At 30.7% G+C, this 14,691-nt stretch overlaps 1 protein-coding gene across 10 annotated transcripts in view; it reads right to left on the reverse strand.

The window, feature by feature from the left end:
- Window positions 1-4,222: 4,222 nt before the first annotated feature.
- LOC117172090 (tropomodulin) overlaps window positions 4,223-14,691 on the reverse strand; it is a 171,967-nt gene continuing 161,498 nt past the window's right edge. For 8 of the 10 annotated variants that reach the window (XM_033359854.1, XM_033359853.1, XM_033359855.1 and 5 more), the window contains one exon: window positions 6,944-7,009. Coding sequence is in view for 1 of the 10 variants with exons in the window: in XM_033359856.1 (XP_033215747.1) it covers window positions 6,939-7,009 (71 nt within the window). In the remaining 9 variants the exon portion in view is untranslated. Of the gene's footprint in view, window positions 7,010-14,691 lie in introns of all 10 variants that reach the window. The other 2 variants (XM_033359858.1, XM_033359856.1) reach the window with 2 other exon arrangements.

Genomic DNA, 14,691 nt, shown 5'->3' on the forward strand with positions numbered 1-14,691 from the left:
GATGCTTTTGTTGGATAGGATGGCTTTAGGAGATCGCTGGATTCGAATTTGCTTTGCTCATGAATGGGTGCGAACTGCGAATCCACTTTTGCTCTGCAGAATGTCCAACGTGCGTTCGTCCTGATGAATTCATGTGTATACGGGTGTATAAATAGATGGAAACATGCTGATGCCGTTTCGAATAGTAAGACTTCCATTGTTCCGAATTCAGCCAAGTCTTTAAGCTTTTAGAATCTGAAATCCTTCTGGCCTATATTTGTATCATTTCATAACAGAAATGAAGCATATATAATTAATCATCAAAATTTAGTGCTTGAATATATACAAAGAATATTTAGACTTCTTTTCTATTGCCAGAAAGAAAAAGGTAATTAGGGCGTATGAACGTAATAATTGGTATTATTGTACGAGCAAACAGTATCAAGTAAAAAAGTTTTAGAGTGGTATTTAAAAATTGATTTATGCACAGAAGTTTTTTCTATGTGTGTCTACAATTTATTGATTCAAATAGTTTTCATCATATAACGATAGAATGCTTTCAGTTGAGTTTGTCTGTAACAAAGTTCCTGGATTTTTTTCTCCTAGTGAATATAATTCGAGGTTTCCCGGTGCAATTAAAATTTAATGTTTATACGAAAAAGTAAAATTTTAGCATACTTACCTATAGAAATATTGTAACACATATTTTTTCAAATAATAAGGTATAAAGGAATTTTCAAGGTCCTGTCAATTATTTTTGTTCGCAATTCCTAATATTTCTTACTTTTATGTAATTAATCCATTTTTAACTTTTGACATTCGAATACCTATTTGTTAATCTAAAAGATATTGAAATAAATTAAAGCTTAAGAGGCTTCCTCTTAGTTCGGAAATCACCTAAATGCTCCAGCTAGTAACAATAATGCATAACAACATTTTGATTAGAATAGTTAGCTGAATTTCAGCTTTGACAAGTTAGCAGTAGATGCGAATTTATTGATCCAAGGACTACAAGAGCTGTAGGACTTAAACTATTAGCAAAATATAAATCCTTATACAAAACTAAAGATCCTTATTTCATGTTCTTTTATTTTATTTAGACATTTTTAATAAATATCTTAATTACATATAGGAGCATTTAGTGAAAAAAATGCATGAAAGATTGTTTTGATTACCTAAGAATCATGGAAATAAGTTTTAAAAGTCTGAAAGCCAAAATTTCACTTAAGCATTTTTAGTGTTTTCTCGATCATAGGCTTTTATATGGCACATGAATTTTAACTTTTTAATATAGTTTAATTGTTTATAATATTCGGGATTTTTATTTGTAATATTTATTTGTATTTGTTGGATAAAAAAATGGTGTAATTAAAATCAATACAATTGAAAATTTGACCAAATTTAATTCAGTAATACCTAATACCTCTAATGGTAAACAGAATTATTGAATGAAGATCATTGATATGAATTATATTACTCTTGGATTTACAAAAAATCCACAGACCGGATCCATTTCAAATTAGACAAGGACCCTACTGTTGAAATCGCAGAATCTCTCGGGGACGAAATATGTTATTTTTTAGAAGACATTAGGCGATACATATTTTTCTGATTTGAAAAAAAAAACAAAATTGTTATAAAAATTTATGCGTATTTTAATGTTGTGCTTTGTTCTTTACAAAACTAGATTTTTTTCTTTAAATCTCTATGCCTGTTGGCCTAATTGTGATATTTATTATTTTCTTTTTGATTTTGATAGCGTTCATCGTCTTCTCTTAAACTCCACCAGAATGGAAAAGGGTTTAAAATTAACAAAATGACAGCGGTTTTTTCTGAAAAAATTAAAAATCTATTTCTAAGAAAAACCCACCTGTACATTTTTTGCCAACTTTATTTTTCTTTTACTTTGATACTGAAGATATCTTGTAAGTTTGATGCTTGCTAAATAAGTTTTGTAGCCAGGAGAATTATCTATTCTTTCAGTCGGATTTTCTACTTTTTTGGAAACAATGACAGATACGGACAAGTGTTCATAGTTTATGAGAAAAATTCAAAAATTACGTTTTTAGGAAAAAATCAATTTTTCTGGCCTCAAAAATGCTTTCTTGTAATAGTAGAAACTTTCAAAAATATTTGAAAAAATAAAAAGGGTAGCGTTTTCCATAAAATACTGTTCATTCATTCATTGTGAAATTTTTGAAAACATGAACAAAATATTTCTTCTAGAAAGTCATACCTTTTTTATTCTTCTTTCAAATATTTTTGAAAAATTTCTACTAATAAAATAAAGGCATCTGATCAGCATTATGCGGGCTAAAGCATTTTTGAGGCCGGGAGAATTAATTTTTTTCCTAAAAATGTAATTTTTCTCGTGAACTATGAAAAATATCGCATACACTTTTTCGTCGCTGTCATTGTTGCCAAGAAAAAGTAGCAAATTCGATTGCAAAAAAAAATTATTCTCCTGCTACAACTTTTATTTAGCAAGCATCAAACTTACAAGATATCTTCAGCACCAAAGAAAACGTTAAAAAAAATGGCAGAAAATGTAAAGATGGGTTTTTTGGGAAAATCGATTTTTAATTTTGTATGAAAAACTGCTGTGACTTTCATAATTTTAAACCTTTGTCAAAGGTTTAAAAAGAAAGAAAAAAAATTCGATACGCATAACTTTTAGAATATTTTTTTTTTTTTTTGATAATCGGACAAATAGGTATGGAGCCATTCACAAAATACGAGATACTTTTTGCAGGATCTTCTGCCCCCCCCCCCCCCCCCCCCCCCCCCGCGTGATACTTTCTCCATCGGTCTTAACATGGAGAATGATACTTCGACAGACCCCCACCCTCCCCTAAACGTATCAGGTATTTTGTGAATGACCCATATCGCCTAATTTATTCAAAAACACAACATATTTCGTCCTCGAGAGATACTGCGATTTCAAGTATGGGGCTCTGCCTAATTTGAAATAAATTCGGTCTGTGGGGTTTTTTGTAAATCCAAGAGAAATATAATTCATATTAATTATCTTTAATACATGATTCTGTTTACCATTAGAGGTATTAGGTACTATTGAAGGAAATTTGTTGAATTTTCTTATTCAATTGAATTTAATTACACCATTTTTTTTATCCAACAAATACAAATAAATCTAACAAATAAAAATCCCGAATTTTATAAACAATTAAATTATATTAAAAAGCTCTAATTTATGTGCGATATAAAAGCCTATGATCGAGAAAACACTAAAAATGATAAAATCAAATTTTGACTTTCATACTTTTAAAACTTATTTCTATGATTTTTAGGTCATCAAAAGATACTTTCTTGTAATTTTTTTCACTGGACTCTCCTATAAATAATTTAGACATTTATTATAATGCCAGAACAAAATTAAATAACATGAAATAAGGATCTTTAGTTTTATATAAGGATTTATATTTTGCTAATAGTTTATGTCCTACAGCTCTTGTGGTCCTTGGATCAATCGTGACATACTTTCACGGGGAAAAAATTTCCTACAACACTGCTGCATCAAAATTTTAAAATGATCAAATTATCTGTTTAATAATAATGTGTTTAAAAAATGTTTTCTTTACCGAAAGTTGCTCTAACGTTTTCAGCAATACAAAAATTCACTGTGAAAATTGAAAATAGTAGAGTTGTAGTGAATGCTTTCCTCGAACAAATGAGCCACCATTTGTTTAAATTTACAAAGTCTCTCGTCAACCCGAAATTCGGAGTGAGTAGGTAGAATGTTTGCGGACTACTATATATTGCCTAAAGCTTAACCATTTTTCAATAATTGGTAAAAAGCGATATGAATTTTATTTTCATTCTTAAAATCACAGAACAATTTTTTTTTTTCATACATCTGATTTTTCGCACAATTACCTTAACCCTCATCACTTATAACTCTGAAAAATGGCATATTACTTACATGGGATCAAATTGACCCCAGTTGACTTTAAAACGTTGTCATACTGAATGTATGCATGGTTTCACCATTAAAAAATTCACGGACTCTGTTTAATATAAACAAATTAGATGTTGTTTTTTTTATGAAAATTATTTTGAGGTGTATAAAAAAATTCTCAAAATCCTATTAAAATTTTAGTCTGGAGTTGTTGTTGAGGTCATTCTTACCCCGTATAAGTGATAAGGGTTAAAGAAGAATTTTTGAACTCCGCAACTGGTCCCTGTAAAGAGGAAAAAGGTATTTTGCTTGAAAAAAACACATAACTGAATTTTGAAATTTTATTTAAATCTCGTGTTACAAGATAAGGCTAGCAGCAAGGCTTTGATCGTGCGCGTGCAATTTGTGTTTTCGGGTGTTTATATCGAGTGCATGTACGCGAGTACATGCATTTAACAAATATACCAAGGAGGGTGTGAGCGAAACACCGAATACAATACTATTACATTTTATTTCTAACTTTCTCTCTCTTTCTTTCACTCTTCATCGTCGCACTCAAACTGGCATTTTCAAATAAAATACTATAGCCTGAAGAAACGATCGAAACATTTCAAAACGCTGAATTCACTTAGGAAGAACGACAAATTTATCTGCAAAAAAAAATTACAAAATAATCCCATTAATCCCAAGAGTGATTCGTTTACTTTGAAAAATGTCATTTTTTTTCATCCTTCTGTTTTCCCTTTTCCGGTTTCTGTACCATTTTTTTCTATAAGATATCGGAGTGAACATCTAGCGTGCAATACATGAGATAAAAGAAACGTAACTAGAAATTGTTACGCGAGAAACATGACTCTGAACATTATTTTTCTGCCTCTAACTTACTGTGGCGCTTTTTTTCAGTTTGTTCTTTTGCATACGCACGCATCGACACATGCGCTTCCTTCCAAACGTTCTCTCGTTCCTTCATTCATCCACTCTCTTACGCTCCACTCTATTATATATTAAACTAGTATGTGCTTCACAATAACCGAAACGACAGTTAAGACAATATGTACAGATTGATTCATACCGACGCTAAACTAATCAGTAATTAATCGCTAGATTAGTGGGTAAATAGTTTAATGGTTCATGTTCGCCGGTCGAGTCGACGAAGATCTTTTAAAAATTAAAACTGATGGAACTTTGAAGTTCGCAATTAATTAAAAACGAGCAACTGCAAACAATTACAGATGAAAACATTGTATATTCTTTTAAAAATAAAATCTTCTTAGCGAAAAAATCCATTTAAAGACTTTTTTAAATGGCAATAACAGAATCATTTGCTAAGCAGTGTCAGAAAAACTCGACCCACTCGACCGGTTAGCCGATCGCCTAAGTAGCATTAGGATAAGAGTCGCAATATATTAATTATCATATAATAATAATCCACGTACACGTAACTTCGATTCAGTATTCTTACATCACGATGAAACTACTCTAGAATATCGCGCTTTCGGCAGGAATAAGAGCTAGCTAAGGACATTGACGTTCAGAATTTCCTTAATATATTTTTTGTGATTTCCACCCTCAAAGCGTTTTAATTATAAAGTAAAATTTCACGTACGGAATATCTTCGCCTTATGTCCGAAGAGCATCTTCGGTTCGGAAACGGCCACGAGATCGATCGTCGACATGTACATAAATTAAAAAATACAGGCCTACAGTACAGTAGAAAGTGCGACGAGGAAATAACAGTTGACATTAGTTTCCTTAGAAAATGGGATGGCGAGCTATGGATATTTCATTTCGAAAAACGTACATCATTCCATAAAAACCTGCGCTTTCTAGCTAGACTAAAGTGTCGTAAAAACAACTTCGTTTTCGAGACTTTATGAGCTTGTACGATTAAAAAACATCACGACGAACTGACGATCATCGGGTTGATAAAAAAAGGACATTTAAAACGGTCAAAAAGATCGAGGCATTAAATCGGCGAATGAAAAGCCACGCTGAAAAAAGCGCGCCAGATTGAAGGTATGCAGACAAGTGTGTGTAATTACAATTCTTACAGATCTTCCCAGGAGATTTGACGAGAAAGTCCCAGTTAAAAGGAAACGAGAAGACGCACGCTGCTTTACCGGCAGAATACCGGAAGTGGCCGCGCCAGGCAGGGCGGATTTCGCGGTTATCCTGCTGGAAAACGACACTTCTGGTAACCATCCATCCATGACCAGGCAACCGGAAGTGAACCGGAAGATCTGCCTGTGCTCGAAATGACTACGAACATTATACCACGACAAGCAGATTTGCATATTTCATTCTTCGTGCAGCGGTTATCATTATTTATTGATTCAGTTTCCTAACACAGACCGCTTAAAGCTCGACCAATTTCATTTTACAAAACTTTGTGGAAAGCAATTTTTTCTTTTTTAATTGAGAGAAATGATTGAAATGTAGTTTTTAAAAACCCCCTCACAGAATTAAACTTAAATTCTACCGTCGAGAAATATCCAACCGATTTTCGAGTAAGTTTGCTGCGTGAAATATTCCTCTGACGGAAATTCAATAACCGCTCGCGCCACGAGATTCTGAATAACCGGAAGTTTCTGTCGGTAGACTATCGCCTCGCCTGCTTTCTCGCTCCTTAGTCTTCTCTCTACCGTAATTTGCGCGATGCAAGAATTGCTTAAAACTTGATAAACATTTTTTAAATATAAAATACAGCAAGTCCCAGCTTCTTCCGAAGTCATTCAGCTTAGAGAACGTCAATTACGAATATAATCTTTTTTGGAAGTAGGCCATAAAGTCAAGTTCCAAAAATCCTTATTTTTTCTAAGAAGGTCTAAACGTTACAACTACAAAGCACATTAGTAGGCCTCTGGATTACTTCTCTTTCTAGACACATCTTAGCTCGTTTCGTTGCTGTACCAACAGGTACACACTCTGGACACGATGACTGACTTTGAGGCCGACTTCCGGTCGTGCGTACGCCTTGCATGTACATTAATAAAAATGAGCTTGACCAATGTGATCAAGACTGCCGTTGAGGACCATCGTCTTCTCAATAACTACTGCATGACACCCAGCCGATTGTGTTGTTGCGGGAAGCCCTTCCCGTACGGCGAAGACGGACTATTAAATAAATAACACTGATTTTTATTCAGATGACTAATATTAGGACGGGCTGAAAACATATATATTGTTTAGATCAAAATTAATTAAAAAGTAAAATAAAATAATACAGTGACTCTGCATTACATAAAGGGGGTATCTAAGGATTCTTCAGAACAAAATTCAAGGTCTTTTTCCGGTTTTCCAAGTAAAGAAATCCAGTTTTTCCAGAATAATGAAACAACCGTTGGATACATTATAAAAAATGAGCCATGGAATTTTTGTATTGACAGAAGAATCGAATGCAAACAGAATTATAAATTTAAAAAATGGTTATTTTTTGTGACCAGAAATGTTATTTGAAAAGTGTATTTTTATTTCAATCACATTTCAATCAAATAAATTTGTTAAAAACAAATAATCAAAAAGTAATTAAAATTCAAGGTTTTTACGAGAAATTCAGAGATTTCCAGGCTTTCAGGTTTGTCAAATCGCTAGATACTCTGATAAAATGAATTTTTATTGAGGCTTCATTTCGATCTAAAAAAATCTATATTTTTGACCAGCCCTAACTCTAAAGTTGACAATGAAAATGTAGATTATTTAATTATAAGAATCTTACACATATTATACTGAAAGATTTTACGTCTAAGCTAAAACAATACTTTGTACAGGAGGTAGAAAGTTTCTTAAATTTTGTTAAGACATTGTGTTTATCAACAGGAATCACCTCACAATGAAATGAAATATAGTAAATTAGACCATGATGTAAAATCCTTCAATAATGATACAATAAACAAATAATTAAAAGAGGGATATGAAATATGGCATTTATTAGAAAGGTTATTAGTTTCTTTTAGTACATTCCATGTTAATACATTCTGTAGAAATAGAAGAAATTTATTATCTCTCACGTTGTTTTATTGGATATTTAATTTTTACGTTCCTTAGAAAATCTTTTAGAGACTTATATACTGACTTTCGCAAAACTTGATCGCAAAACTTCCTTGCATCGTGAAAATTAAAGTTACTGACATAAAATACAAATGCGGATTTTCTAGGAGTTTTATCACCTTTATTCCAAACAGTGGAAGACCACAATAATTATTTTCCAACCTCATTGAAAAATATTATCAAGTGCAAAATTTGACATAAAGAAAAAGATCATATACCTGGAAAATGTAAATATATTCTGAAACTTTAAAGTTTCATGGAGTTTCTGATAAATTATTACAAGGCTGTACCCATGTTTTAAAACAAAATCATAAAATAAAAAACGCTTTCATAAAAAAAAATCCACCATTAAATGACGCTTTGATATTTTAAATGTGCAAGAAATCATATTCAATTGAAATAAAATGCTTTTCACGGAACAGCCTAGTTTACCTCACTTCAAAAAATACGTTAATTAGGTAAATATAAAGGTTGACATTAAAAATGGTATGAGACATGTTAGAGAAAAGCAGATTTGCAGTGGGAATTTTATTAGGCGTCGTGGTTATTAACGCCACGTTTCCACCGAAATTACCACAGTCGAGGCGTCCCATTCAGCTGGTGCTTTGCCATTAACTTAACTATTAACTTGATATCGTAGCAGTTATGGCGGTTCACGAGGTTCACGGGTTTATTTAGAATCACTAGACAAGAGCAGTCAGGAAGGCATAATATAGTTTCCAGATTCATATTAGTAACAAATTTCTTTAATTTTATATAGCTTTTAGAATAATTTTGAATCCTTTCGCCGAAAGTGATTTTTTTTTGGCTGAGTTGTTAAGCTTCAAAGAAAGATGCCGAGATCGGCGAGAAAATGATAGGCATCTTTCTTTGAAGCTTAACAACTCAGCCAAAAAAAATGCTAACTCAATAAAAAAATCGTCATATGAAAGATAAAGGTGTTCTACGTAAATAAGCTTGAAGACATTTACGTAAAAAAATTGTGCTTTGCACACTAACAATTGTAAAAAAAGTAAGAATTTTCGAATTTATTTAAGAACAGTCAAGTTGAGAGCACTGTTTCTTATACAAGGGGCAATGGGAAAATTTTGAAAAAATTCATGAGCACGAGGAAAACTGTTATGAACCAATCGCAGTTGAGAAATTTGAGAAATAATAAAACTTGTTGCTTAAAAGAACAAAAATGTACAACTATATTATCTTTAGTTCTAATAAAGGTATTAAATCGACTCAAACTGTAAACTCTAACGGATAGGCTCTGCAATTATTTTACATCACCTGGAACGATGTGATAGTCTTATTTTTTGGGAAAATCGTGATATTTTTAGACATTTTTTTTGTTTGAAAACAAGTGCCAGAAAGCAGAGGGTACCCTTTTTATTACTGTCGACTGCTCGTACCTTTCTTCGATCCATGGTTCTGAATCCTTGGGTTGCACCTGGCCATGGGTCGAAGAAAGGCACGAGTGGTAAGCAGTAAAAAAAAGGGTCCCCCCTGCTTTCTGGCACCTGTTTTCCTTAAAGAAAAATGTATAAAAATATCTACGTCCAGGGTAGTCACACAAACCTAAAAAACATGTCCGATCATTCATGAGTTTTCAAAAAGCTTTCCCAGTAATACAGATTTTCACATTTAAGCTTTCAGAAAAAAACAACCTGAATCAATTTAAATTCTATTCCTTTAAAATTAAATAGTTTCTAAAAATAAATTATTAAAAATGATTCCCTATCATCAAAATCGAGACCAAAATCAGCCCAAACCGAAGCATAAAAGATAAAGTAGTTTCAATCAATTGCGTATTGGCCACACGAAATTTACCCATAAAAAAGAAATTAATTATTTATTGATTCCTAAATTGATATTGTAAAAATGCAGATTCCATCAAATTTGTGAAAACTATCAGAATCAGAATTATTGGAATCATTGTTAGTATATAAAAATTAACATCTTGTAAAAAATACATAAAAATCCATGAATAGACTATTGCATTCTTTGAAATGATTTTATGAAATCCCATTCAATCATTTAATTATTCATATACATTGAAACTCTGAGACTGTGCCGGTTTTGGGGCTAGCGGTCGTGGGGAACAAACTCGAGAGAGTTCCGTTCCGGGCGTAAACTCTTTTTTTTATTCAAGCCTGAGTGTCAATTCTTAAAAGAACTGTCTTAGAGGTTCACTCTATTTAATTGTCAAATTTTCGCTGAAAAATTGAATCATTAGAATCTGGCTTTACAAAATTAATACAACACAAGTTCACGAACTGATACTTATCTGAAATGCAAAGCGTTAAGAATGAATAAATATTGCATTTAAATTCTTAACAATTTCAATTTAAAAAATCTCAACTTGCATTTACAACAATTTTTTTTAAATCTTGAAGAATACAATACACAATTGTTCAATTTCAAACGCTAGTCATTTCGCATTGTTTATTTTATGAGGTTTCAAACTAGAATTTTTTCATTTTGAACTCCCACTTTAAATTCGATAAACTATTAAGTCGTTTATATATTATTTCTAAACTACACAATCTAAAACACTATCGATATAAAACGATTAATTCTCAATCTTAAATTTCCGAAATTAAAAATTACTATTATTGCAACCAATGTGTAAAAATCAATAAAGCAAAGAGTTAAATTAAGCAAAAAGTAGAAATATTTTAAACTGAACATATGATTCCCGCAGCTGTCAAGCTTTGATAAACATAAAAGAAACTACAATACTCCTTATCATTTAATTTGAAATTATTCAATTATATCGGTTGAAATTAAGTCTCAATCTGTAAAACCGTAATTAAAAATCTAGAAACATTATAAGGAAAAATAACATTTAATTTAAAAATAGTGTTCTAAATTGAACAAAAATGTAGAATTAGAGGCTTAAAAATAATAACTAAAATAAAAAACTTGAAGTGTTTAAAACTACAAAATTTCAAGTAAGAACCGTATTTTTAAACAATTTAAATACCTTGGATTCCTCACTAGTAAATTTATCTTTCTACTCTGCTTTAAGTCCTGATTTTCGCTAATCAAAGCTATCAGCTCCAGTGAGAAAACTTTATACTCTCAATTTATAGCTGCTTTCTCGCTTATAAATGAGAATATCGCAGAAATAAAAAATACACATAAAGTTCCGAACAGTACAAATAATTTATAACGCCAATAAAGGTGCATGAAAAAAAAATAGAAATCCATAGAAGTGTTGAAACAACTTTTCTTATTTGAAATTTCAACTCGCAGGAGACGATAGCTCTATGTTGTGATCAGAAGCATTCAAGAGGAAATCGGGCAAGCTATTAAATTTCAGGGGATGTCCGGCGCCATGCTACGACAGTCGTGAAGAATAAAATTACTAGAGAGTGAAAAGCACTTAAAAAGTTGTTCAGATCCGTCAAAAGTGAATTTTCCTAGCTCAAAACGAAAAGTAAAAAACTACAGAACAGTTAAGCGAGGATCTTTAGATGCCAGAAGTGGCTGGAAAAGATGAAATAAAACTTCGTGAAATTGATGCTTTCAATTCATTCAATTCAATAGTCCCCTTACAATGGATAATTATTTTTCCAAGTATAATGAAAAATAAAAATAATATCTACCAAAAAAAAAGAAAATTTGGTTTAATAACTACTGAAGTTCGAATGTCCAAATAGCGATTTACGTCAAGACGGATGATAAACAATCCTATCAATTTAGGACGGAGTTTTAGATAAGTGCACGCAGTGATGTTATCAGGTCGTGGTTTTGGTATCGATATTTTTGCAATACGTGACCTAAAACTCTAGTTTTCGGGAATCATGCAGATCGTTAATATTCTCGCATTATTGTTTCAGCGGGTGTGGCGATATCCTAGTTACAGACGAATTGGTGACAAAGTTTCTAATATTAACGACATATCGATGGATAAGCTGTGTGCTTTCACATTCATTGATTGAAAATGACCAAAATAGATTTAAATACGATAATACAGCCAGACGATCCAGACCAATTCCAGTTAGATTTTAGTGTTGAATAGTAAATACATTTATTTGTTATTTAATGAAATTTTATTCTGAAAATAAGTATTATTAGTTTGTTTCTAAAGTTATATAAATATAATTTTCCGAAGATTGTTGAAAAAATTCCAAAATATTTTTGAAATGCGTCCAAAAAAAAAGTAGAAAACTTGCATTAAAAATTGTTTCTTACAGGATTTTAAAAAATATTAGAAAAAATTCAATTCAGTATTAAAGATATTCGGGAGTTTTATAAGCTCAGGAGAAATTAAAAGATATTTGATAAATTTACGGATCTTTTCAATTTAAAAAATATTGTTACTCTGTTCGAAACCTCTTAAATTTTTAAATATATTTTTAAAAAACTCAAGTTTTGTTTAAATTATAAAAATTTATTAAAAATTTAAAATATTAAAAATAAAACCGTAAAATTCGCCGTAAAATCTTCCACATTTTTAGAAATCTTTTAAAACTCTCTTTTTAATTCTTTTTAAAGCTTAATTTTTGTTAAAAAAAAATTATTTAAAATGGAAGCACTTTGATTTAAAATCGTGTATACTCTTTTTTTAAATTCTGGGAAACCATTACAAATATTTTAAAATCTTTTTCAATTTTCTCTTAAAATCAATTTTTGAAAATTTTAAATTATTTTCATATTTACTGGAGTCTAAGGAAATTTTGTCATTCTCTTGAAATCTTTCAAAATTCTTAAAAAGCTTCTTTCTCGCAAATTACATTTCTTTAATTATCTGAAATCTCTACAAATTATATATTTGTTAAATCGTTTCTAACTTCTAAATATCTCTTAAACTTACTCGATTTTTTTCTAGAATGTTGTAATATAGCAAAATTTGGTAAAAAATTAATCTTTTATATAATTTTTCAAAATTTTAAGAAATAATTTAAAATGTTTTAAAATCTTCAATTTTATCGAAAAATTCAATAAAAAAAATACTAAAATTTTTTTCCATGAATCTTAAAAAAATTTTTTCATCCTCTTGAAACCTTTCCTAATTCATAAAAAGCTTCGAAATTTTTTTATTAAACTTTCAAAAACCCTACATTATGTTTAATTTTTTGTTTCAAATATTTTGAAGTTTATTTTTGTATCTTTTAAAACATCTAAATATCTCTGAAGCTTACTGAAATTATTTCTAAAATTTTGTTAATCTAGCAAAATTGAATATTTTTGTTTTAAAATCTTCCAGATTTTTTGTCCACACTTCATTTTTTTTATCTCTAGGAAAATGTGAAAAAGTTTACAAATTATAGTGTAGTAGCAAGATGTTAAGAACTGCACTAGTTCACAATATTAAAAAAGCATTTACATTTAAAATGTTCTCTTATCAATAATTTTTAGAAAAAATGAGAAATTAATTTTATGAAGGACAAACATGATTTATTTGAAAATTTTTATTTACAAAATTGATGACGCAAAAAATTCCTAATCTTTAGTAAGAGATAAACAAACTGAAATCCGATATTTTCGATAATTGGCAACATCAATTTTTTCAGACAGGAAGTGAAAACATATACTGCAAATTCAGAATCAACAACTACTTTTTTCACTGGGAGAGTTTATGACTAATTATTTGCAAAAAGCTTACTAAATTTTCAATCGAAAATTTTAGTTGTGCTACTTTCCTGAAAATGCGAGTGCATGCAAAGTAGCACAGAAAAGTAAAAAAATAGCTTATAGAATCCATTTCGTGAGAGGTACACTCGCCTGAAACAATTATCTTCCTTTCTACGCTCTTGGATATCTTCTCGCCCTTGCAAGATACATCGCGCGATAACGGGTGACCGGGGTTCAATGACCCAGGTGAAAAATTCATTCGGGCATGAGGCACAAAAAGGAAAGGAGAAAAAAAATCCTATGGCAGTGTATACATTTATCTCAACGTTAAAATCTAGAGGACTGGCCAATCTTGGTAAAACGTAGGTTCTACACAAAGAAAATAAAAAATTTAATAAAAAAGTGGTTTTTGTCATTTTACAACTGATGGCCCAATCTTGCAGGGGCTTTCACGTTTCTACTATTTCTAAAATAAAATTTCTTCAAATTAAAAAATATAATTTATAAAGCTGCTGTTTGAAAACATAAAGTTCCTCTTCATCCATTTTTATATTTCCGTACGAAATTTATTTATTTTTTATTTATATATTTAAATTTTTGTTAACAAATAAACACATCTGAAATTGAAGTTATGCATCAAAGAGGAACCAAACTAACATTTTAGTAAATATCCTGAATATTTCTAAATGCCATAAAATTCCACACACGTCAAATAACTTATTAAAATCTTAGTCAGTCCCGATTTTGACGGACGGCCTCAATTATGGGTCCGGATGCAATAAGGGCACATAAAATTTTTTCGTGCGAAAACGAAGTCCCCTGGATGCTTTAGAAAAAATTTTCGAATTTTAATTTTCAAAAGATATATATGGATGTAAAATTTGATTGCGCATCTTTTTTTCTTAAGACAAAAAGTTGTAACTTTTTTAGTTTAAAAATTAAAGCCAAAAAACTTACTTTTTTGAAAAAGTCGATTTTAATCCGTTTTTCACTTCAACTCGAGCTCTGTACGTCAGTTTTTGGAATGTTTGAATAAAATTTTCAGAAAATATACCTTAGGGTATCCTTCGATTCACAGAGGAACAGGAATTCAAAATAAAAAATTTGAGAAATTTTTAATAATTTTTTTCTGATGCTCGGCGCGAATCGGACTTTTGTAACTTCCAGCGTTTCGTTTA

The sequence above is a fragment of the Belonocnema kinseyi genome, chromosome 4, assembly GCF_010883055.1.
Source record: "Belonocnema kinseyi isolate 2016_QV_RU_SX_M_011 chromosome 4, B_treatae_v1, whole genome shotgun sequence".
Lineage (NCBI taxonomy): Eukaryota > Metazoa > Arthropoda > Insecta > Hymenoptera > Cynipidae > Belonocnema > Belonocnema kinseyi.